At 42.4% G+C, this 26986-nt stretch overlaps 1 protein-coding gene across 1 annotated transcript; it reads left to right on the top strand.

Moving 5' to 3' along the window:
* The first annotated feature begins 16549 nt into the window (after positions 1-16549).
* LOC130463306 (uncharacterized) lies at positions 16550-17575 on the top strand. The gene is made up of 3 exons (XM_056832400.1): positions 16550-16711; positions 17111-17179; positions 17468-17575. Exons 1-3 carry the CDS (start codon positions 16550-16552, stop codon positions 17573-17575), a joined length of 339 nt encoding a protein of 112 aa, XP_056688378.1.
* The last annotated feature ends 9411 nt before the right edge of the window (positions 17576-26986 follow it).

Below are 26986 nucleotides of genomic sequence, written 5' to 3'. Positions count from 1 at the left end.
TAGCCCAAATAAAAAACTTTGAAGGATTTATGTTGGGGAGAAATCCCATGCAAAAAGGAAAAAATAGAAAGAGAAAAGGGAGAGCGAAAAGAGCAAGCCGTGGAATACTTATCCCGTACCTCCCAAAAGTGCAACATTTACCCAAGTAAACGAAGGAAAAGAATTGAGTCAACCAATCCAAATCATAAAATTCTACGATGTCTACCCTTTCCAATCCTTATGTTCTTAGACGCCTTCGCTCTGGGGCCCCTGTTCAACCCATCCATGTTCTCATTGCCATAACCCGAGAAACCATTACCTCGACCCTTGTTCTTGAACTTGTTATCAACTGCAAACCACGTACGGCCATTGACACGTACGTCATACCCATTATTTCTAAGACCTGCTCTTTTATCACCATTAGCATAATGACCATATAACTTGTTTGAATACATCCTGTGATATACCCTTGAGCCGTCCCCATGCTATTCATTGGCCTTGGTTGATGTAATCCTCGTGCTTGACTAATACCTATACAACGCATTCAACCCATCTTTCAAGCTGTCTTGAGTCACGAATAAAAAAGAAGACAAATGAAAAGTATATTCTACACTTAACGCTTAACAAAAATAATAATAATAAAAAAATACTTTGCAAAGCGCCTTTAAAGTTCGTCTAAAAAAGGCAATAGAAGCATTTAGCGCACCAAAAAAGATCCGCCCAGAAATAATTTTCAGCGCCCAAAGCTGGGCGCCGAAATCTTTAGCGCCCCAGCCTGGGCGCTGAATCTCTCTGCTTGCCAAATTTTGTCCAGAAGCGCTCGTCATTTTATCCGCACATGCACGGAAAAATAACGAACACTTGAAGGGGTACAACACGTATTCAGGTATACGTACCAAAAAACACATGAAAAGAAAATACATGTACTTAAAAAATAAAACAAAATTTTGGCTTACGACAAAGCAGCAGATTAAAATAATAATGAACTTCACTTATCTCATCCTATTTCAAACATTACGGTTCCACCTCAAGCGTACTTGTTTAAAATCAGCATTCTAAAAAACCATTTTCTAGGCTAAGAACTACGCAAGACCTGATTCCAAATTAAATTTATTTGAAGCGGATACGTAGGCAATCCATGATTCGGTCCAACCAATTTGCAAATATATTAAAGCCTATAGAAAAACAAGAATAAAAAATAGAAGTCCCTTATTGAAATTTAATTACTTGCAATCCAAGTCGAAAGAAAAATTGAAAGCACGAAGAGGAATCCAAGTCACCAAGATGCCAAAATGAGCACACATCGAAAAATAATAAGGGCACGTACCCTTGCCAGAAAGAGCACTCACACTCCTAGGCACTTAGCCAAGACTCAAAAGATCGCTTTGCCTCAATTGAATGGGGGCTAGCGCAATCGTCCATGACCTCTAAAGTACTCAACTTGACCCTTCCTAAAGCGAACTAACTCACTTAAAGACCTTCTTTCACCACTAGACATAGTCGTTCGCTTAAAGACCTTCTTCCACCACTAGACACAGTCATGATCGCCAACAAGTAGTAAAGGCAGTAAGCTTGCAATGAAAAAGATTGTTCTACGGCGTCGCCCCATCGTTCCTTCGAACTCAGGGCATCCGTTCATGGTAATTCGAATGCTTGCTAATCCCCTTTGAAAAAAAAATCAGACATTGTCAATAGGACTTGGCACTTAACCAAGGCTCACCCTACTCAGACATATGACACGGGCATCTAAAATCGAAATCTAAAAGCGTCATTAATGGGAAGACATAATAGCAACTGGGGGCTAAAAATTGAAATGAAAGAGCTAGGGAAAGAACTAAGTATACCTTGACCTTTGGTACAGACATGCACCAAGTAAATCTAGGTCAATTTGAAAACAGTTTATATTCCCGCAATTCTGGAAAAGATGGCCCTAAAAGCCTAAAGCAAATGCCAAACGGGCACAAGTGTATGTTGACGCCTGCACCCTGGCTTCCAGCAAATCCTTAGACAGCATTCCAAAAATCGTAACAGTATTTTTACGAACCCTTCTATAAGTCAACCTACTTAGGACACCTCGGATTGTACACAATAGGACTCGGATTTTAAATAATTTTCAAATGATTTTCAAAGACTTTTTCGAACATAATAAAGTGTCGTTGGTTTAAGCTTAGTATGCGTCTATCTCAACGTTGCAAATGAGTCAAAAAGATTTCTAAATATGATTATGGGTAAAGAAAGGCACCTAGCTTTTATTCAAGGAACACTTCAACATGTGACTACCTTGACCATAGGCAATGTCGCACAATACGACATCTACAAGAGAAGTAGCAAAATCACTACTCGAACATACCTCGCACTAAACGAGTCTGGTTCAAACTATTCATGATCCGTGTCACCATGAATGCATAAAAACGTATGCCAAGCATTATAGCACCAAACCAATCCCGTAGCTACAGTTGGAGGCTTGAGAAAAACACTCTAAAAATGCTCGAAATGACGATTTTATCGCAAATTCTCGACGCTAATGCTATACATACGTCATAGGGGCACAATCCTAAGGTTTGATCATGTAAAACGAACCTTAGAATGGCTACAACCCCTCCCAAATTCTAAACACTACTTAGAATACATAAAGTCACCCCACTAACAAGGGTAACTGAAAATCGCGAGTCACCAACACTCCGATCAAACTACTGCACATAACGCTCGCCCTACAAGCGCCCGTTACACAGTCTACCTCGTTCCAAAGCAAAAGCGAAAGAAAAAAAATTAAGGATAAGAACTGTCAAAATATACTCAGAAATCAATTTCAACGCCCACAGCTGGGCGCCGATATCTTTAACGCCCCAGCCTGGGCGCTGAATCTTTCTGCTAGCCAAGTTTTGCCGAGATAAAAAAGGGGGAGAAACACCTATGAATCCTCGCATCGAACGAAGGAATAAGCCGTGCAAACACACGCAGAAGATGCTACACTTGTTCGAACACCTGAACAAGGCATGATGAAATACTCCAATGCAAATGATATCCCAACACCTGAAGGAATGTTCTAAGACACGCCGTTAGGCCACACAAGCCTACGTCGCACCATTAGTTCAACCATCCCACGGTACAAGTCTAAAACAGAGTAAGGCATATTGCACTAATGCGGGCACGACCAAAGAGCATGTGTAAAAGAGGCAAAGACTACTTATCGCCCAAATTCAAAATGCAAGCTACACGACTCCTACATTAAGGATTAAAGGTAGCAAAATATTACCTACCACGGAAGGGATAGCTCGCACTACACGAGCGGAACACCAAGGCATCTTCCTCGAAAGAACCTACAAAAATCGTACGCCAAAAGGAAGCATCCCAACATGCATACTTGGGGGCTCCAAGCTACGAAACGACCATAGAAAAATAAAAATAAAAACTCGAAGCAAATGTTTGAACGATCAAGAAGGGCACGATGCTTGAGCCCGCTTCATGAATGGGCCTGAACCGTATCAAGCTTCTAAGCAAACTATTCAAAATCAGTCATTGCTCAAAAAAAATGATTCAAGCAAACTGATTAATGGACCACACACAACGGCCATTCTATGAACGCTCGTTCGCACATACATATCATCATTCTAAGTATCAAACATTCATGAAGGCGTTCAAAAGGAAAAATATACAACAACAAGAGCGGTCAAAGTCTTACGCCTCAAGGTATGTTCCTCGGACCATATAGACTCGCCCAACTATCGCAATAACTGTGCGCCTTAAGAGCAACAGTTCCTTAAAATAATTGCCCAAAAGCGACAAGCACCGTAGTCCACCAATCGGCTACGGCTTCTCAAGAAAATCATCACGTTCTAAAAACAAAGAAAAAACAAAACAAAAGAGAATACATAGAACTTCCAAGTGAAATAAACGAATGAACAAAAGGCCAACTGTGTCATCAAAAGACCAGCCCAAACAACACTTTCAACGCCCCACCTGGGCGTGAATTATTTCAACGCCCAGGCCTGGGCGCCGAAAATGTACCCAGGTTCAAAAAAGGCCCTAACTTCTAGTGGGCCCTGCCATACTCATTCGACTTGAAAATTGCCGAAAGTCGCACCTCACGACTTTGTCAAAGTAGCACACCACTACAAAGATCGCTAGCACTTACGAGCACGATCCCAAACACGATCAAAGACATTACAAAATGCGTAGGAACCTCTTTGACAAAAAATGACCGTCAAGCACGAGTGCTTGGGGGCTCGAAAGAAAATATATATTTCAAAAGAAAGTGTGCAAAGTTAAAACGGTATTCCCAGACTACACTATACGAAGTCCCGTGTTCGGATAACCTCAAAAGATAAAACCGGATTACGACCTCAAGACAAAGGTCGCCATTGACACTTATACATAGTCCCCTAATCAAGGACCCAAGTAGTGGCAAAATTGAGCCGTAAAAAACTAGCTTAAAACCGTGAAATATGATGACCACAAGACAATGGTCCGTCTAAGCACGTTGTCAGCCCACATTCAGGTTGTAACTAAATCCGAGCATCCCTCGAAAGAATTCTCTCCTACGAGAATGAATAAGAAAAGAAATTCTCAAAAGAAATCACGATGAACAAAAGAAATAGGAACTTGCCCATCTTCAGCGGGCAAGATCGCGTCACGAACCACGCGAGTTCCAAATTGAAAAAACGAATTCAGGGACGTCCACCCTCAGCGGACAAGGCTCGCCCACCTTCAGCGGGCGAGGCCCGCGTCACTAGCCGCGCAGGTCCTCAGTTTTCGAAAAATAGAATCTTCAAAAACAAAATGAAATAGGCTCGCCATCTTCAGCCGGCGAGGTCTATGGCGCAAACCACGTAGGTCCTTATTTTCAAAAAATAAACACGAACAAATTTCAAAACAGATTCGTCCACTTCAATCGGACGGGGTGTCCACCCTTAGCGGACAGGCTCGCCATCTTTAGCCGGCGGGGTCTGCGTCACTAACCGCGCAGGTTCTTAGTCGCTGCAGCGATAACTCTCTTTGGTTTTCCGGTTTTCCCAAAAATGATGTGAGTAGCCTTTGGTTTTCCGTTTTTCCCAAAACCGATGTGAGTAGCCTTTGGTTTTCCGTTTTTCCCAAAAAACGATGTGAGTAGCCTTTGGTTTTCCGTTTTTGCCAAAAACGATGTGAGTAGCTTTCGATTTTCCGTTTTTTCCAAAAAAGAGCGATGTGAGTAGTTATTGGTTTTCCGTTTTTCCAAAAAAGAGCGATGTGAGTAGTTATTGGTTTTCCGTTCTTCCAAAAAAGAGCGATGTGAGTAGTTTTTTCTTTTTTCCAAAAATTAAAGTATTGGTTTTCCGTTTTTTCCAAAAAGAACGATGTGCTGGATTTTCCTTCGTTTTACGTCCCATAAAAACAAGGGGATTTTCTCGTTTAGCCAACCCTAAAAATGAGAATCTTTAAAAAACATTTTTACCTCGTGATTGGGCTTGGCCAGGCCCGATTACACTTTACAGCTTTGATTTCGAAAACATCTGTAGCTACTCCCAATGACAAAGTAAGGGAGTTTCTACACACCTTTAGATCCTTCCAATGACAAAGTGAGGAAGTTTCTATACTATCAGTTGACAAATCCCAATGACACGTGAGGGATATGTCGACACTTCAAAGTGATGACCCTTAAGTCAAATGTTATCACTCGGGGGCTCGTGAGACCCTCGCAAAAAACAGGTCACCCTGGCTTGTGTGACGCACTCCGTCTAATACTTTAACCATCGTATTACTCCAAGACTCAGTCAAAGTGGGGGCTAACTGTAGACACCTACTTTTGTCCCCATTCCCGAAAGGGAAGGTTCGATGATGAAAACATAAATCTCCACTTGACAACGCATCTCCTATAAAAATAACGAATCTCAATCACCCTTCTCGTTTCACCCGAAACCTGCTATTTATAGAAACCTGCTATTTATGGAAACCTGCTGAAAATAGTAACTGCCGTAAAGGGTAGCTTCTAAAAGTGGCAACTCATAAAAGATAGAAACCTGTCAGAATTAGGTGTTGCACTCCAACATAAATCCTAAATGAAATAGAAAACTGCGAGAATCCTATTCCTAATATGATTCGGAAATAAGAGTTACCTATTAATTAAAATCCTAACGAGCCTAGAGTTCGTAACGGGCCAGACGCATTCCGTCATAAAATTGATACGCACTACAAAGACTCGAGTAAGTCTCAAACACTACGGATTTCAGGAATCCGAATCTGACTAAGAAAACAGCCCAGACCTTATTTTCAACGCCTGGCTCTGGGCGCCGGAATCTTCGGCGCCCAGGCCTGGGCGCTGAAAATACCTGGGTACGTGTTTTTTCCTAATTCTTTGTGGATTAGAACTCTGCAATTCTATCTTTCCACAAACTCTTTTCTATAAATATAGCCCAAGTTCGACGTGAAATCACAACACACAATTCATATTCTGAGTATTGACTCCAACCCCTAGCCTAAGCCTCACGCTGCGAAATTGTTCACACGTTCTGTCGCAATCGATCCATAAATCGAACAGAACGTATCCTGTCCCATAATTTGAGATTCGTTAAATAAAAAGGAGAAATAGCAAAGTCAAAATGGTTAGTTTTCTGAGAACCGTGACGCACCTCTCAAGGGTGCGTCGTAATGTGTCCCTTTTCGATGATTTAATTGCTTTCCTCGCCCTTTTTATGAACTGTTAAACTAACTAAATCTGATTGTTCTATCACGCCTAACAAATATAATATTTTTGGGAAATTGGATTATCATGCTAGGTCCCTTAATGCAATCTAAATCAGGTAATCGCGATCGATCTAGTATTATATATATGTTGCATATTGCTAAAATCAACTCAGATTAGTTTAATAGTTAACGCATGTCCCTTCAATTATTTATGCTGACCTAGTAAGGATATCCTGCCTCTGGAGTTATCGACGAGCGAGTACTCCTCTCGGTAGTTACAGTCCCCCGAACCCTCAATCTCTACCTTGCGGGTGTATGTTGAGAGATCCCTACACAAGGGATCACAAGGGAACCAACGGCCGTCGTGGTCAAACATAATTGCACTCCCTTTATGTCACGATAACCGGGTTTTGTCAGTTTTTCTCATTGTCGTCAACCACTGAATGGCGACTCCTATATTACTAGTCAATTGGGTGTAAACTCACAGGAAATCCAATTACACTTGATTGAATAAAAAGAATCGTCACACTCACGAGGGACGAGGTCACGCATTAGCCTCGTGCTTTTTCGACCCCCTCACAAATAGGACCTTACTCGATATGGTCAGGTCAATGATGGGTCAGGCCGAACTTCCTTTACAGTTCTAGGGACATGCGTTGCAAACTGCAGCACTCACAATAAATCGTGCTCCGTCAAAAGCTGTTGAAAAGACTCCATACGAATTATGGACTGGGAAACTTCCAAAGTTGTCTTTTCTGAAGATTTGGGGTTGCGAAGCATATGTCAAGCGATTAATTTCGGACAAGCTACAACCTAAATCTGACAAATGTTTCTTCGTTGGGTATCCAAAAGAAACTATGGGGTATTACTTCTACAACAAGTCAGAAAACAAGGTTTTCGTTGCTCGTGACGGTGTCTTTTTGGAAAGAAATCATATTTCCAAATTGACAAGTGGGAGAATAAAAGACCTCGAAGAGATTGGAGACGAACAACAAACTCAGAACTCTTTAGAAGCAGATCAAGTTGATGAACCTCCAAGGTCTTTAGAAGAGCCAGTGGGAGTAGTTCCTCAAAACGTTGTTGCCCCTCGTAGGTCAAATAGAACTATTTTCCAGCCAGACAGATGGACAGGCGTCCTCTTGACTGAAAACATAGACGTTCTCATTTTGGATAGTGATGAAACTACGACTTACAAGCAAGCTATGACGAGCCCAAACTCCACTAAATGGTTAGAGGCCATGCAATCTGAAATAGACTCCATGTCTGAAAAATAAAGTGTGGGATTTGGTTGATTTGCCGGATGGGTTCACATCTATCGGATGCAAATGGGTCTTCAAGTTGAAGAAAGAAAAAGATGGAATTGTATACATATACAAGGCTAGATTGGTAGCAAAAGGTTACAGGCAAGTTCACGGCGTTGACTACGATGAAACCTTTTCTCCAGTCGCGATGCTTAAGTCTATACGGATAATCCTTGCGATTGCAGCTTTTCATGACTATGAAATATGGTAAATGGATGTAAAAACTGCCTTCCTGAACGACGTTCTTGAAGAGACTGTGTTCATGACACACCCGGAGGGTTTTGTCGATCAAAAGAACCAAGGAAAGGTATGCAAGCTTAAGAAGTCCATCTACGGACTAAAGCAGGAATCAAGGAGTTGGAATAAACGATTTGATGAAGCAGTCAATAAGTCTGGCTTCATCAAGAATCAGGACGAATCTTGTGTATACAAGAAGGTCAGTGGGAGTAAAATTGCATTCCTAGTCTTGTATGTTGACTACATACTACTTATTGGAAACGACATTCCTATGTTGGAGTCTGTAAAGACTTGGCTCGGGAAGTGTTTCTCAATGAAGGACTTAGGAGAGGCACAATACATATTGTACAAGGCCGGATGTTTCATTCGCATTCAGTGCAACGAGCAGGTACTAGTCAGAACCAGGTGAGGCGCATTGGACTGCTGCCAAGAACATCATAAAGTACAGGAAAAGGACTAAGGATCAGTTTCTGGTTTATGGTGGTACAGATGAGTTTATTGTTAAGGGCTATACAGACGCAAGCTTTCAAACCGACAGAGATGATTTTAGATCACAGTCTGGGTTTGTGTTCTGCCTCAACGGCGGAGTAGTAAGCTGGAAAAGTGCTAAGCAAAGCACTATTGCGGATTCTACAACTGAAGCCGAGTACATTGTTGCCTTAGAAGCAGCAAAGGAAGCTGTTTGGATTCGGAAGTTCATCGAAGAACTTGGTGTTGTCTCCTCCATTAAAGGACCAGTGGCTTTGTATTGCGATAATAGCAGAGCCATTGCTCAGGCAAAGGAGCCTAGGAGCCACCAGAAGTCCAAGCACGTACTGCGGCGATTTCATATACTTCGAGAGATCGTTGAAAAAAAGGAAATCGAGATTTGCAAGGTTGGAACTGACGACAACGTCGCGGATCCATTGACTAAACCGTTGCCACAAGTGAAACACAACGCACATGTAGCAACCATGGGAATCAAGAATGTTGGAGAATGGCTTTGATTTTCTAAGTATTTTTTTAGAACATCTGTCAGATCTATGTTTAAAACAATTGGTTTAACCATTTCATATTTATGAAATTTATTTATTTCATATTCATTTAATTGTGGTTTAGAATTAAATGATAAGTCCATGTGATTCAAATCATTCAAATGGGATGTCAAGATGGATTCTTTGACAAAGAAACACCCATAAGTGAACTTGAATATTGAAGTCACAAAGGATCCCTAATCCAGGTCATTGAAAGGTGGACGAACAATGACTAATGAAGATTAGATTGCAAGTAGAACTAGAGTGACTGGATGTTAGAATCTTTTGTATAGATACTTATTGGATCTTGTATCAGATTGACCATGAGAACACTTTAAGAGATTAAAGTCATGTCATAGGTAGTTCTCATTAATGGTGATTAGAAACCGTTCCTCAGAACATGAGCGATTATGTCTGCTCACAAATTGGTAAGCATTTGGTTTAAACATTAAATGCTTGATTTTGGGTTTGAGGCCCACAAATTGGTAAGCATTTGGTTTAAACATTTATCATTTATGAAATTATATTTCATAGTTCATTTAATCTTGGTTTAGTATTAAATGATAAGTCCATGTGATTCAAATCATTCAAATGGGATGTCATGATGGATTCTTCGACAAAGAAACACCCATAAGTGAACTTGAATATTGAAGTCACAAAGGATCCCTAATCCAGGTCATTGAAAGGTGGACGACCAATGACTAATGAAGATTAGATTGCAAGTTGATTTATAGTTCTGTTTCTTGAACTAGATGGACTGGATGTCAGAAATCATTTGCATAGATACTTATTGGATCTTGTATCGGATTGACCATGAGAACACTTTAAGAGATTAAAGCGATGTAATAAGTAGTTCTCATTAATGGTGATTAGAACCATTCCTCGGAACATGAGCGATTATGTCTGCTCGTTTGAGAATTAGTTCGCTTTGATACTAGCTAAACGTCGCACCGTAAAAGCAGGATATAAAAGCAGTTATTGGGCGTACTATGAATCAAAGTGAGTGTTCATAGATTGCAAGAATGGATTGTCCTCCTATCTTTGATAGGATATGGTGTTGTTGTGTAACAAGGCCTCTCGGAGAGTTAGATACTGTAAAATGCATGGCCGTGCTCAGAATGGTTAGGCTTAACCTTCTGCAAAAGTTTGACAGTTGAACTCTGTAATCCGAGAAACACTTCTGGACCTAATAAGGATGGCTTGGATCTTACCTTATGTTCAGTAAGTAACACTAAGTGACAAAGGAATGTGGATGCACACTTGTCTAAATGACAAGTGGGAGATTGAAGGAAATATGTCCTTCACCCAAGGTGCATTAAGTCTAATACTAAGGTTCAGATTAATTGCGAACAATTAATTCAGTGAGATCAAGGGATCGGAACAGCTAGCTGGAGCAATGCTTCCGATCAGTGAGTTCTAATGGATATTGAACTCACAACTTACTCTTGACTGAACCTACAAGGTCACACCAATGACACGTAACAGATCACCGGAATAATGAATCGGAAATTCATTTAATAGCTTTTCGGGAATTAGTTGCGTATTATACGATACGACCTTTGTCGGAATCGTATGTCGTATCGCGAATATTCGTAAGCTGGGCGACACAAATAAATCGTATCGTACGACGGTGATTCGTCGAATACGAAACGATAAATAATATATCAGAAATATATTAAATCGCGAATACGAAGGGCATCGGAGTTGCCGGCCCGTCGAGTCAAGCACGTAAGCGTGCAAGGCCCAACGAGCCAGCAAGCTCGCGAACAAAGGCGAGCAAGGCCATCCCATTGGGCGCGAGCACGCAACAGCACGCACAGCAAGCAACGCAGCGCGAGCGAGCAAGGCCCACGGCCCAGCTGCTCGGCGCGCTCGCGCTGTGGGCTTCTGCCTGCAGTGTGTGTCGCTGGACGGGGCGTGCGGGCCGTGTGTGCTTGCGTGATGTGGCCGGTCAAGGCCTTTGGTTCCTGGCCGTTTACATCATTTAATACAATAGGTCAATTATATTATTCCAACACACAATTCATACTACTCAAACCTAAGACACTGAGAACCCTAATTCTCTCTGTGACTCCAAAGTGAGTTCTTCCCAAAAGCAAAGTATCTTGATCGATTGTCTAAGCTACGATAATCAAGACGGATCTGAACGTGTCGGTGAACCAAGTAGAGGAACGACAAGTGGAGTTCTTTGTTCGTGTTCGTTGACATATTATTGTGGAAAATACGCTTCGAATGTAAGTTTGCTTAATCTGTGCTTTATACATGTTTCCTGGATTTGGGGATTGTTCCGCACATGTTATTATGTTTAACTGTATTCCCCAACAGGTGCTTGCCTCAAGCACCTCAGCAAGCCAATTCGGCATATCCACTCGGCCCATGGGCGCATCGTCCAGCTTCTCCATACCCTCGTCTGAAAAAGAATGAAGACGTCACAAAAGTATAAGAAGAAAAAAGGAACAGAAACCCAAGTTACGAGATATTACCCCTCGGCATATACGGACACAAGCCCACAGCCGAGAGGAAGGTAGCGTCGTCCAACTGATCCAGATGGGGAAACCACCCCTCTGGTATCCAAGCCATCTTCGTCCCCATGATAAGCGGCTTGGCCTTCAAAAGAGAAGATATCTGTTTCCACAGCTTAGCAGAAACAGGGGGAAAGGAACCGCTTCTTCCAACAAAGTTAGGTTGAAGAGTCCACCGCCTCATCCGTTCACACATCACCATGTCGGTAGTCTTGATGACTACCCACTTCTTCCGCCAATGGTGCCACTTGAATGCCTTACCCACAACCGTCTTGTATGCTCCCTTGTAACTAAGAGCCAGCCAGCCCTCGGTGGCTTGAGGGACTTTAGACAGCGATGCTATTCGCAGAAACGCTGGAAAAGAGGGAGTAATGCCTTCGAGCTCCCACCTGTCGATGTATCCAAACACGCCGGCCCAAGAGTTGGGGGACATCTAGTTCAACCCTAAGTTGAAGACGTCCAACAAATCCACCATAAACGGGTGTGGAGGAAACCTCATACCCACCTTCAAGACGGCCATGTACACGGAAAACTCCCCTTTCACCAGGCCAAAGCTAGTGCAGTCCATGCCCCCAGGCATTTTCAACTTGTATTTAGGGCCCAGATTTAGAGACGCAACATAGTCAGCCCCTTGCTCAGTCAGAGAATTCAACCACGTATGAACAGGAAAGGTCTCACAAGGGTGAAGGTGGCCGTCTTCACTTTTAGACGGGCCCGCTGTCGCACCCTCTACACGTCCTGATACGGGGACGTCCTCCTCCATGGGAGAAGAGGACTCCCCCTCGAAGCACGGATCTTCACTTTTCCGCACCATGTTGTCCTGCACAGGCTGAAGAATTGGCTCAGGACGGGGGCATAAACCCTTGAAGTGAAGACGTCAAACAATAGGTCACCGTCCTCAAATTCGACTTGGCGGCGTACCATTGAAAGGGAAGAAACGTAAAATAAGCAAACCAACAAACAAGTTTCCACGGAAGAAAGGTTACCTGTTAGATCAAAGAAGGAAGTCCCAAGGAAATTGAATTCCCAAAGATGAAGAACTTCAAGAACAAAGAGTTGAAAGCGACGGTGGCCTAAAGCGCGCACTTGCTGGTGGTTGAATGACGCCGGAAATCTCCCTCCTTCTGCTGCTCTCAAGAGATTTTTAGAAATGAGGGGGAAATTCACTTGAAATGGCCACTTATTTATAGAGGCGTAAGAAATAATTAACACTGCCACATGTCACTACGGCACGGGTGACCCCCAGAGCAGTAAAAACTAACGTCAGTTTTCACTCCTCTTGAGGGGAAAATGATGTGGGCTTGGTGTATCTCCACAATGGGTCCTAAGACAAGGGTGATCTGATTCAAGCCTATCCCCAAAATACATATGGGCCCAAGGCTCATATGCTGGCCCAAACCTCATCACTTAAGCTCTAGAGGACCGCTCTCTTGATAAAGGCTCAAGTTATCCATGACCAGGCCCAAGTCCAAAGAATCCATAAGGCTCTACTCCACACTCCCACCTCTGGACACGTGTTCTAATCCCCGAATACATTTAATCATACAGCTAGGGTTATGGGATCAATTCCTAAGGAACCCTAGCCCTATAAATAGTTCAGATCCCAAGGTAAAAGGGGCATTCAATTCATTCCCACCTACCTTAAACTATCTTTGCTCTGCCTTCTCTCTAAAAATTTCTTCTCTCTCTAGCCAATACTTACATAGGCATCAGAGGGAATATTCCTACGGGAATATTCTTGTTTTCCAGGTTGCAGGAATATCGTGCCAGCGCATACTTGATACCTATAAGGAACGCGTGACACGTCATCACCACAAAAGATCCCACAAAACATGTGATTAAATGCTAAGTGTTAAGTACTAATTGTATGCTTATGAATTAAGTTTAATCATGTTTTATGTTGCTTTATGTGATTAATTGCATCACGATTCATGATTAAGCGTGTATGTGTGCATTGAAATTGTATGGCTCCACGAACTTACTTTATTTTGGAACACTTTAGTAATAATTTTTAGTTGTGTACTTTCAGGATTAAGTTGTTGCTTTCAAAGTACGCAAACCTAGGACACCTAGAGAAGATAGATTGTGAAACCCCGCACATCTACGTGCAGAAGATTGAGTTTGCTTTCAACTGTTTTACTACAGTGCAGAATCTGCCTGAACTAAGGAAAAATGATGTTATGGCCGAGATGGTTATTCACTGTTTGCCCCATATGAACCCATATATAGGTCTGAAACAATAATTCCGTGATATGCATACTAGTAGTGGCCTTCCTAACTTCTTCAAGTATGGTACTCCAGATGGTAGGTGGAGGTATGACTTGGAGATTATGACCACTATTCTAGAGATGGCGGAGCAATGCTTTGAGGATGGTAAGATGGTGGAAAGTATCAACCACACAGAGTTTAGTAGTGATACGAAAACCCTTATGGATCAGGACAGTGATGATGATGTTGTTGAGATTGAAAACCCTAATCCTATCATTCCTGAACCCACTATTGAGATTTCTAGCGACACTGAAGTTGAGCCTGAAACAAATGATAAAGTGAACAATGAGCCACAACAGAATGATGAGGATATGGAGTATGAATCCGACCCCGAAGAAGACTTCGATGATCCTAATGATCAAGACTTCAATCTAGAGCACTACAAAGAGAGAAATGATCGTCAAGATGACTCTAGCATTTAGAACTTTTCTACTGTAATAGCTAGTGCTTATTTTAGTGAAGTAATAAAGTAGCAAGATACTATTTATGGTTTTAGTAGTTCATTTTGTGGTTTCTCGAATAAAATACTATCCAAAGGATGTATTTTTTTTCTCATTGAAGCAATACAAGTTTAGAGTTCTTTCTTTTACCTCTAATTCTAAGTTTTAAGTTTTCTTTGAGCGATTATCGCAAAAGAATTTCATGTATTTCTTCAATGAAAACGTACTTGCAAGGTGGTTCAATTGTTCACCACTTAAACGTTGTGACACAGATTAAAGCGAGAATTGGCCCAATAATAGGCGCCAATCTTGCCTTAAGGGTCCGAAATTTTAGTGCATATTTGTGCTAATTGTGTTACTTGTTAGTGCAATACTTTAGCAAGGTAGTGTCCTACCCAAGTTCTTAAATTTATTCGTTTGTTTTATTCAGGAGAAGGGACATGACTACCCAAGGGATTGCCGATGTGGTTAGGCAACTAGCCGAAGTAGTGCAGAACTTATGACAGAATAGAAATCAAGGACTTGATCCAGCTGGTGAAATGTTTAAGAAGGTGCCCCAGAGTAAGCCTCCTTTGTATCAAGGGGAAGTAGACCCAACTGTACTTGAGAACTGGCTAAGAGAGTTCGATAAGCTTATACTAGCTGTGAATTGCCCAGAAGACCTTAGGGTTAATAGTGTTGTGTATTACCTTAGGGGAGAAGCTGATTTGTGGTGGCAAAGGTGTGAGAATGCTTTGAGATCTACACTTGGATTTGGATGGGAATCATTCAAAGTTGCCTTGAGAAACAAGTTTTATCCACAATATATGAAAAATCAGAAAGCCTAAGAGTTAATCGAGTTAAGGATGGAAGGGATGTCTGTAACGGAATACTATTCCAAGTTCATAGAACTGTCTAGGTTTGCACCTGAAGTGGTGGAAACGGAGGAGCTTAGGGCTCAGAGATTTGAGAGTGGATCAACTATGGATTTGCAAATGATGATTGCTAGAGAGACCTTTATCTCTCTTGACACCCTGTACGGGAAAGCTGCCCATCTGCATGGTCTGCAGCAAAGGAGAAATGGAGTTGGTGAAAAGAGGAAGGAACAATGGGAATAAGAACCAATCTGCAGGGAATAGAACGAGAGTCTATGAGTGTAGGCGTTGCCATAATAATCACCCAGGTCAGGACTATAATGGAAACCCAGTTGTTTGTAGGTTCTATGAGAAACTAGGCCATGGAGAATATGAGTGTTGGGCCAAGAATGGGAAACCCAACCAAGGCAACCGCTAGAACAACAACCGGAATAACCAGAACCGGAATGGAAGGAATAATGGTGGAAACCAAAAGGGCTACGAGAATGGCAACAACGGCAATAATGGCCAGAATAATGGAAAGTCTTGGGGAAACTATTAGCAAAATAGGAACCGAAACACCAATGGAAATTCCAATGGAGGTTGCTATAACAAAGGAGTTGCCCAAGCAAAGCTGAATGTAATCACTAGACAGGAAGTTGAACCCTCTTCTGACGTCATAGATGGTACTTTTCTATTAACTCCATTTTAGTTAAAGTACTATATGATTCTGGTGCGACTTATTCGTTTATATCAAAGGGTATCTTAGAGAAGTTAGAGTTGAAAGAACCCGAGAGAATTGAAGTACCCATAGTGATACCAACCAGTGAGATAGTGAAGTGTACTAAGATCCATAGAGATGTACCTTTGACCATAGCCAAGACCATATTCTTGTCTAGCCTAATCGAGTTTGAGTTAGGAGATTTATATGTGATTTTGGGAATGGATTGGTTGGCAATGTTCAAAGCCAAGATTAATTGTGAGAAGCAGAATATTCACTTGAAGTCTAGTCTAGGAAATGGAGTATCCTATCGCCGTTTTGGGAAACCTAGAAGTGTAGGAATCATCACGGCAATGGAGCTCATGAAGCTAGTCGGTTAAGGGAACCCTGTTTTCTTATGTAATGTGAGAGACTTAGAGCATGTGATGAAAGAGCAACCAGAGGACATTGCAGTGGTAAATGAGTTCTTGGACGTGTTTCCGGAGGAGATTCCGGGAATGCCGCCCAATCGACCTATTGACTTTACCGTAGACCTAATACTCGGAACTGCACCTATCTCGAAAGCCCAATACCGGATGGCTCCGGCAGAAATGAGTGATTTGAAAGGTCAAGTTGAAGAATTACTAGAGAAAGGCTATATTGGACCAAGTGCATCGCCATGGGGAGCGCTAGTCTTGTTTGTGAAGAAGAAGGACGGAAGCATGAGACTCTATATACACTACAGGGAGCTCAATAAAGTCACAATCAAGAATAAGTATCCTTTGCCTACGATAAACGATCTGTTTGACCAGTTGAAAGGAACAGGAATCTTTTCAAAGATTGATTTGAGGTCAGGTTATCATTAGTTAAGAATCGCAGAGCACGATGTACCAAAGACTGCATTTAGGACTAGATACGGTCATTATGAGTTCACAGTTATGCCTTTTGGATTAACCAATGCGCATGCAATTTTTATGGACTTAATGAACCGAGTATTCCATGCATTCTTGGACAAGTTTGTAGTGGTTTTCATAGATGATATTCTGGTATACTCCAAGAGTGAGGAGGACCATGCTAAACACTTAAGGTAAGTGTTGAGTACCCTGAGAGACAACCAGTTGTACGCCAAATTCTCGAAGTGTGAATTCTGGCTGAAGAAAGTTGCATTCCTAGGACATTTTGTGTCTAAGGAAGGATTTGTAGTGGACCCTGCAAAGATAAAAGCTGTTAGTGAGTGGCCTACACCTAAGAGTGTCACCGATATTCAGAGTTTTCTTGGTTTAGCGGGTTATTATAGATGCTTTGTGCAAGACTTTTCTAGAATTGCCAAACCAATGACAACCTTGATGAAAAAGGAAGCGAAGTTTGAGTGGAATGACCAGTGTGAAGAGGCATTCCAAGCTTTGAAGACGCGATTGACAACTGCGCCGGTGTTAACCTTACCAGATGACAGTGACACCTATTATGTGTACAGTGATGCCTCTAAGAATGGCTTAGGGTGTGTATTGATGCAGAACGGGAAGGTGATTGCGTATTCATCAAGGAAGTTTAAACCATATGAATCCAATTACCCTACCCATGACTTGGAGGTAGCCACCATAGTGTTTGCATTGAAGATATGAGACACTATTTGTATGTTGTGAAATGTAGGATATTCACGGATCATAAGAGTTTGAAATACATTTTCACAAAGAAGGATTTGAATATGTGCCAACGAAGGTGGTTGGAATTGATCAAGGGTTATGATTTGGATATTCAATACCATGAAGGAAAAGCCAATGTAGTTGCAGATGCCTTGAGCAGGAAATCAAGTCATAGTGTGAATGCGTTAGTAGTTGCTAAAGATCTGTGCAAGGACATGCAGCGATTGAATCTAGAAATAGTGAATGTAGAATGTCTTGAAGGAATGATGAATGCCTTAACTATCCAACCGTCTGTATTTGATGAAATCAGGGAGAATCAGGCTGGAGATGTTAAGCTAGAGCGAATCAAGGAAAAGATTTTGCAAGGAAAGGAGATGGATTTTACGATCCACGATGATGGAAGTTTGAGGTACAAAGGACGATGGTGCGTGCCTCAAAAGTGTAGTGAGCTAAAGGAAAAGTTGATGAGAGAAGGTCACAATACACCGTATTCTGTTCACCCGGGAGGCGATAAGCTGTATAAGGATCTAAAGAAAGTCTATTGGTGGCCAAGAATGAAGAATGAAGTGGCTGAATTCATAGCAAGATGCTTGACTTGTCAGAAGGTTAAGATTGAGCATAGGAGACCTCAAGGAAAGGTCCAACCCTTAGAAATTCCGAGTTGGAAATGGGACTATATCTCAATGGACTTCGTCACTTGTTTACCTAAGTCGAAAGGTGGAAATGATGCCATTTGGGTAGTAGTAGATAGGTTGACTAAGTCGGCAGTGTTCATACCAATGAAAGAAACCTGGAAAATGGAACAACTTGCCAAAGCTTACATCAGACATGTAGTGAGATTACATGGATCGAGCTCCTAAGGATATCGTATCAGATAGGGATTCTAGGTTCCTTTCGAAATTCTGGAAGTGGGTACAGAAGAACTTTGGTAGGACATTGAAAATGAGTACATCGTTCCCTGGACCCACCTAATTCTGGGGATGGTATTATTCGTTTTATTCTCTACGGTATTCAAAAACCACAAGCTCCTACTTTCGAGCTGTCTTCTTTTTATGCGCCTCGAGAACATCATTTTTCTTTTGATGTTGCTCTTCTAGACACTTTATTGTCTAAGCGGTTGCGTTCTGTGAAATCCATCCCTCCAAAATGTCGTTTGGGTTTTTTGCGAGTTCTAAAAGGGGCGCTTCATAAGGTGATTTGCAGACCAGATGACATCGCTTGTTGGGTTCAGTTGCTTGTGTTACCTCTTTGTGTCCTCTCGACTTTTTCTCCGCGAAGTAATCGTGAGTGTTCCTCTGGTGTTAGGCGGCGACGACAGGAAGAGAGTATCACCTCTGCTATTCGTTCTTGGGGTGAGCCTGGTGGTTCTGAGCAACTTGTCAAAGACACATTGGCTAGCGTGTCTCCATTGGATGTGATGCTACTCTTGCAGATTTCAGACGGTCACTACACTGCTGCTGTTAGAGTTCTTTCGTCCTCAGGTCTTGCCCCTTACAGTGATGCTACTCTTGCAGATTTGCAAGAAAAACAACCTTCCTTTCAGGTAAGATTAGGGGTTTTCCGCGTGGTACTTCGTGCGGTAGAGATGGCTTGCGTGCTCAACACCTTTTGGATTGCTTGGGTGGTGCTGCTGTAGCTGTTTCTGATGAGTTGGTGGATGCTATTACTCAGGTAGTTAATCTCTTTCTTGCTGGAAAGTGTCCTGGTGAGCTTGGAGGATATATTGCTAGTGCTCCTCTTACGCCACTTGTTAAGCCTGGTGGTGGTATTCGGCCTATTGCTGTGGGCAATATTTGGAGGCGCCTTGTTTCTAAGGCCGGGGCTGCTTTGATTGGTCCGCGTTTAGGAAAGTACTTAGGAGGGCTTCAGTTTGGAGTTGGGGTTCCAGCAGGTGGTGAGACCATTCTCCATGCTGTCAATCGTTTGGTTGAGGCTCGTGGGGCTGATGTTGGCCTCTCTATGTTATTGGTGGATTTTTAGAATGCGTTCAATTTAGTTGATCGATCGGCTTTGTTGCGTGAGGTTTGGCTAAATTGTCCTGCTCTTTCGCGTTAGGTTGAATTCTGCTACTCTTCTCCAACGCGGCTGTATTATGGGGAGCATACCTTGTGGTCTTGTCAAGGTGTGAAGCAAGGGGATCCTCTCGGCCCTTTGCTTTTTTCTCTGGTTCTACATCCACTGGTGTGTCGAATCAGAGACTCTTTTGATCTATCTCTTCAGGCTTGGTACTTGGACGATGGCACTATCGTTGGTGACACTTTGGTGGTTGGAAAGGTCTCGGAGTTGATTTTGGAGGAGGGTCATCATTTAGGTCTCCATGTTAATGTTGAGAAGACAGAGGTTTTCTGGCCTTCGGAGGACCCACGCAGTCGTCTAGAGGGTGTCTTTCCTTCGGATATTGCTTGTCCTGCGCTTGGTGTTAAGTTGCTTGGTGGTCCAGTCAGTACGGATTCCTCTTTTTGTAAGGAGTTGGTTTCGCAGCGTGTGTCGAAGACTGTTGTGTTGATGGATGTTGTATCTAAGCTTAATGATCCCCAGTCTGAGTTGTTTCTTCTTCGTGCGTGCACTGGAGTTTCTAGACTCTACTTTGCTATGCGCACTTGTCCGCCTCATCTCTTCGAAGCGGCCCAATTATCTTTTGATGTGGCTCTTCGGGCTTCTTTAGAGCGTATCGTGGCTGCTTCGGGACCTGGGTTCGGTGACTGGCAATGGCGTCTTGCCACCTTGCCTTATTCTTATGGAGGATTGGGTGTTTATTCAGCTGGTGATGTTCGACATTATGCTTTTCTTGCATCCCGTTTGCAGTCTTCTGGTTTGCAGGTGTGAGGGGGGTCGAAAAAGCACGAGGCTAATGCGTGACCTCGTCCCTCGTGGGTGTGACGATTCTTTTTTATTCAATCAAGTGTAATTCGATTTCCTGTGAGTATACACCCAATTGACTAGTAATATAGGAGTCGTCATTCAGTTTTTAACGACAATGAGAAAAACTGACAAAACCCAATTATCGTGACATAAAGGGAGTGAAATTATGTTTGACCACGATAGCCGTAGGTTCCCTTGTGATCCCTGGTGTGGGGATCTCTCAACATACACCCGCAAGGTAGAGATTGAGGGTTCGGGGGACTGTAACTACCGAGAGGAGTACTCGCTCGTCGATAACTCCAGAGGTAGGATATCCTTACTAGCTCAGTATAAATAATTGAAGGGACATGCGTTAACTATTAAACTAATCTGAGTTGATTTTAGCACTATGCAACATATAATACTAGATCGATCGCGATTATCTGATTTAAATAGCATTAAGGGACCTAGCATGAGAATCCAATTTCCCAAAAATATTATATTTATTAACCGTGATAGAACAATCAGATTTAGTTAGTTTACAGTTCATAAAAAGGGCGAGGAAAGCAATTAAATCATCGAAAAGGGACACATTACGACGCACCCTTGAGAGGTGCGTCACGGTTCTCAGAAAACTAACCACTTTGACTTTGCTATTTCTCCTTTTTATTTAACGAATCTCAATTTATGGGACAGGATACGTTCTGTTCAATTTATGGATCGATTGCGACAGAACGCGTGAACAATTTCGCAGCGTGAGGCTTAGGCTAGGGGTTGGAGTCAATACTCAGAATAATAATTGTGTGTTGTTTCACGTCGAATTTGGGGCTGTATTTATATGGAAGAGTTTGTGGAAAGATAGAATTGTAGAGCCTTAATCCACAAAGAATTAGGGAAAAACACGTACCTAGGTATTTTCAGCGCCCAGGCCTGGGCGCCGAAGATTTCGGCGCCCAGAGCCAGGCCTTGAAAATAGGGTCTGGGCTGTTTTCTTAATCAGATTCGGATTCCTGAAATCCGTAGCGTTTGAGACTTAATCGGGTCTTTTAGTGCGTATCAATTTCATGACGGAATGGGTCTGGGCCCGTTACGAAATCTAGGCTCGTTAGGATTTTAATTAATACGTAACTCTTATTTCCGAATCATATTAGGAATAAGATTCTTGCAGTTTTCTATCTCATTTAGGATTTATGTTGGAGTGCAACACCTAATTCTGACAGGTTTCTATCTTTTATGACTTGCCACTTTTAGAAGCTACCCTTTACGGCAGTTACTATTTTTAGCAGGTTTCCATAAATAGCAGGTTTCTATAAATAGCAGGTTTCGGGTGAAACGAAAAGGGTGATTGAGATTCGTTATTTTATAGGAGATGCGTTGTCAAGTGGAGATTTATGTTTTCATCATCGAACCTTTCCCTTTCGGGAATGGGGACAAAAGTAGGTGTCTACAGTTAGCCCCCACTTTGACTGAGTCTTGGAGTAAGACGATGGTCAAAGTATTAGACGGAGAGCGTCACACAAGCCATGGTGACCTGTTTTTTGCGAGGGTCTCACGAGCCCCCGAGTGATAACATTTGATTTAAGGGTCATCACTTTGAAGTGTCGACATATCCCTCACGAGTCATTGGGATTTGTCAACTGATAGTATAGAAACTTCCTCACTTTGTCATTGGAAGGATCTAAAGGTGCGTAGAAACTCCCTCACTTTGTCATTGGGAGTAGCTACAGATGTTTTTGAAATCAAAGCTGTAAAGTGTAATTGGGCCTGGCCAAGCCCAATCATGAGGAAAAAATGTTTTTAAAGATTCTCATTTTTAGGGTTAGCTAAACGAGAAAACCCCCTTGTTTTTATGGGTCGTAAAACGAAGGAAAATTCAACACATCGTTCTTTTTGGAAAAACGGAAAACCAATCTTTTAAATTTTGGAAAAGAGGGAAACTACTCACATCGTTCATTTTTGGAAAAAACGGAAAACCAATAACTACTCAAATCGCTCTTTTTTTTGGAAAAAACGGAAAACCAAAAGCTACTCACATCGTTTTTGGGAAAAACGGAAAACCAAAGGCTACTCACATCGTTTTTGGGAAAACGGAAAACCAAAGGCTACTCACATCGTTTTTGGGAAAAATGGAAAACCAAAAAAGTTATCGCTGCAGCGACTAAGGACCTGCGCGGTTAGTGACGCAGACCCCGCCGGCTAAAGATGGCGAGCCTGTCCGCTAAGGGTGGACACCCCGTCCAATAGAAGTGGACGAATTTGTTTTGAAATTTGTTTGTGTTTATTTTTTCGAAAATAAGGACCTACGTGGTGTGCGCTGTAGACCCCGCCGGCTGAAGATGGCGAGCCTATTTTTTGAAGATTCTATTTTTCGAAAACTGAGGATCCGGGCGGCTAGTGACGCTGACCCCGCCCGCTGAAGGTGAGCGAGTCCTGTCCGCTGAGGGTGGACGTCCCGGAATTCGTTTTCCTATTTGGAACTCGCGCGGTTCGTGGCGCGATCTTGCCCGATTGAGGTGGGCAAGTCCCTATTTCATTTGTTCTCGTGATTTCTTTGAGAATTTCTTTTCTTATTCATTCTTGCAAAAGCGAATTCTTTCGAGGGATGCTCGGATTTAGTTGTAACCTGAACGTGGGTTGACAACGGGTTTAGACGGACCTTTGTCTTGTGACCGTCTGCTTTCGTGGTTTTGAGCTAGTCTTTACGGCTCGATTTTTGCCACTACTTGGTCTTTGATCAGATGACCATGCACAAGTGTCAATGACGACCTTTTCCTGAGGTCGAACCTGCTTTTTTTTTGAGATATCCAAACATGAGATGGTGTATGGCGTAGTCCGGGAATGTGATTTTGATCGTGCGCTCCTTGTTGGAGTATATTTTTTCGCGAGCCCCCAAGAACTGGGGCTCGTCGGTCGTTTCTTGTATCTTGTAATCATGTTTGGGGTCATGCTCGTATGTGCGAGCAACCTTTTATAGTAGTGTGCTACTTTAGCGAAGCCGTGGAGTGCGACTTCAGTTTTCAGGCGACATCCGGTTTTAGCTTGGCCCGGATTAATCCTTTGAAAGACAAACATTTTTTTATTTGGAAAACCAACGACTTAACGACACACATTTTTGGTGTTTCGAAGAATGACCATGCTATTTATTTTGATTTGAAAAAGTGTACATAAGCATTTTCTGAGACAAGTCTAAGTTTCTACCAAGTTTTTTTATTTTTTGCTTATTTGGGAACTAAAGGTGCTTTTGGGCTTGATCCTACTTGCAATAGGGCCTCGTGTTTAGCAACACGGTTTTAAGTCCTTTCCTGTTCCGCGTTTTTGTGAAATTTGGGCCTTGGGCTGCATTTCCGGCGCCCAAGGCTAGGCGTTAAACATTTCGGCGCCCAGCCATGGGCGCTGGAAGTCCTCTCCTGGTGATATTTGACTTTCGGATTTCTTAACGCGTTTCCGAATGGGATCAGGATGTCACTGGGTGCGTTCAGCTATATATAGGGGCTAGACACGTCCCTATTTTCCACCGCTCTCAATTTCTTTCTCTCTTTTTTGCTGTGTTTTAATTACTCATTGCTTTTGCCATGTCGATCCCTACTTTCTCACTCGAACGGACTGTTAGGCGTTGGCTACGGGCCCTTACTCCCACAGAAAAAGATTTGTTAAAAGAATACCACTTAGAGGCACTTTTAGGCTTACAACAAATTAATATTGATTTTAACTTTCTGCATGCTGCCCTAAGCTTTTGGGACTCCGATCATCATGTTTTTGCCTTTCGGGGCAACGAAATATGTCCTTTGCCAGATGAATTTGCTGCGATCCTTGGTTATCCTACTAATGCTACTCCTGTTACCCCTTGCACTATTGAAGAGGGTAAAACAACCATAGGGGCTTTCCTAGGACTAGATGATAACATGTTTGCTGAAACTGTTGTAGGTGACGAGGTTAACTTGGCAAAACTTGTAAAACATCACTTTAGGCCTAGTAAGAATATGACCGAACATAAATTGAATATTCGAGCCCTTGTATTTTATTTGTTGAATCACTATTTGCTGTCGAATAACAATGGCGCGTTCGGTGACATAAGGTTGATCCCCTTGATTAGCCAGATGGAAAGTTGCTATTCTATTATGCTGTTGGTTGTTGCCGAAACTTTGCTGAGTGCGGATGAGCTGAAAAAGGATGCCAAATCTGAACATTTTAAGGGAAGCCCCCTATTACTGCAGGTAATCGATTTTTTCCATGCGCACGTATACACGTTTTTTTTGCGTATACAATGAGTTTCAGCGCCCAGGGCTGGGCGCTGGAATTTTCGGCGCCTGGTCCTGGGCGTTAAAACTGCGCGCCAGGAACCGTTTTCTTTTATTATTTTTTGATCGTGCCCGTTTTTTGCAGATTTGGCTCGTGGAACGGCTTAGACTTTTGGAAGCTCCTGCCGATCCTAAACATTATCGCCCTCTAGCCTTGGGTAACCGAAAATACTTGCACGAAGGCCAGGACGAGGCCGAATGGACCTCCTTTTTTACTTATGGCATTTGTTCTATTAAGTGGGTGGTACCATGGTGGGGTTTGACTACTATGACGGGGGGTTCTGATGTATCGGTTTATGTTTCCTTGTTGGGGCTATCTCGTCCCATTTACTTTTTCCCTTACTGAGTCATGCGTCAATATGGTTTAAGGCAGACTATCCCCTTTTCTGATACGGTACCACCTAAGGTAGCGGCCTTTTCACAAACACGGGTTCTAGCGTGGGCTAAGTATTATGATGGTCTCCCGCGTTGGGCCGTAGCTACAAATGGCTTTGTGGGTCTTTCTGAAAACTACAAGTTGTGGATGAGCTCCGATGGTAAAGATGTGAGGACCGAGGCTCGAAATCGGGAGCCGGCTGAGCTTTTGATACCTCGTATTCGTGTTAAGTATGAGGGTCCTGATTCTGCCAAACCTCGTACCTATAGTATTAAGACTGTGAAAGCTCGTCCTGATCCAAAGCGAAAGGAAGTTCCTCCCCGTTCTAGTTTCAGGCGTAAAAAGATGCCTAACATGAAGGGGCCTGCTGTTGTTAAAAGAAATGCAAGCTCTCACGGAGATTGTCGCCGGAACAATGTATGGGTTAGGAAGGCTCAGCCGCCTGTAGAAACAGTGGCTAGTCTAGTTGATGATAATAATCCTTCTCCCACCATTGTCTGTGCCCTTGAGGCTGAGCGGGCTATAACTGAGAATGTTTCTGAAGCCTTGGCATCTTTGGAAGTTAGTGTCCAGGAGCCGGTTCTTATGGAGATTGATATTGGGGCAGCGCAGAAGATTGTGGGGGTGGATCCTGCGAACATTGCCCTCTACAAGACTTTATTTGATGATCCGGAAGAACTAGAGTAGTGTAATTCTTGCTAGGGTGTAGGTGCCCTTTATTCATTTCAGTTGTTTTTGTTTTTATTCTTAGCACTTTTGTTTTCCGTCTTTTTATTTTTTCAAAAAAGGCGTATTTTTATTTTTCATTTTCATTTATTTTTGTTTCTCCTCTTTTTTTATGTTTTTATATGTCTAACACTTTTTGCACAAAGAATATGTGTTTTTTTTTTATTTGACCGAATCCTTGGTAAGGATTGCCTACGTATCTTGTCAGAATCAGGTCGCGCGTAGTTCTAGCTTTAGAATAAGTTCTAGTATGCCGGATTTCGGTAGATATGCCCTGAGGTGGAAGCATATTACTTAATCGGTCAAATGAGTGAAGTATTATCATTATTTTCATCTGCCGTTTTTTGCCATAAGTCGCGTAAAAATGAAATTCGACTAATTTGTATGGCTATATTTTTGGTAAGCCTATTTGGATACGTACTGTACCCCCCAAGTGTTCGTTATTTTTCCGTTGTGTGCGGATAAAATGACGAGCACTTCTGAAAAGAAAATCTTTGGCAGGCAGAGAGTTTCAACGCCCAGGCTGGGGCGTCAGAAATTTCGGCGCCCAGCCCTGGGCGCTGAAAATGATTTCTGGCGGTCGTTTTTGACACTTTGCTTCACATGTTCTTGCATTTATTTTCTTTTTTTTTGTGCCTTGATTTTTGCTCGTATTTAAAGTCAATTTTGAGGCTATTTTGGAGGCGTTTTTTACTGTTAGCGTGAAATGCATTTTTGTCTGGATTAATTTTTTCTATTCGTGACTCAAAACAGTTTTGAAAATGGAGTTAGGGTGCAGAAGTTATGAAGATCTTTGTATAGGCTTTTGAGTGGGTTGAGGTGCGTGTTGATGCGGGGGGCGGTGTCTATTTTTTATGAGTTTTTTTCTTGAGAAACCTTTGTATTGTTTGAATTTGATTTCCTTTTGATTTCTTTGGGTTGCATGGATTGATTTTTATGATGACACTGGTTGGCTTTTATGTTTTGGGGATATGAATGGGATGGTGAGGTTTATTTTGTGGGTTTCGGGAATTGGTTCCCATGGCACTATTTCAAAACCGAGTGGGCTTTGTTTGTTGGGCCCAGAGTGGGCCGCCTCTTTATTTTTGTATTTTGCAAGTACATTTGGTGTTTTTTTAGTGTTAGAATGAAATTGTTAGGAGAAATATT

The sequence above is a fragment of the Spinacia oleracea genome, chromosome 6 (genome assembly GCF_020520425.1).
Source record: "Spinacia oleracea cultivar Varoflay chromosome 6, BTI_SOV_V1, whole genome shotgun sequence".
NCBI classification, from domain to species: domain Eukaryota; kingdom Viridiplantae; phylum Streptophyta; class Magnoliopsida; order Caryophyllales; family Amaranthaceae; genus Spinacia; species Spinacia oleracea.
The sequence above is the reverse complement of the archived record's forward strand: the minus strand, read 5'-3'. Positions and strand labels throughout refer to the sequence as shown.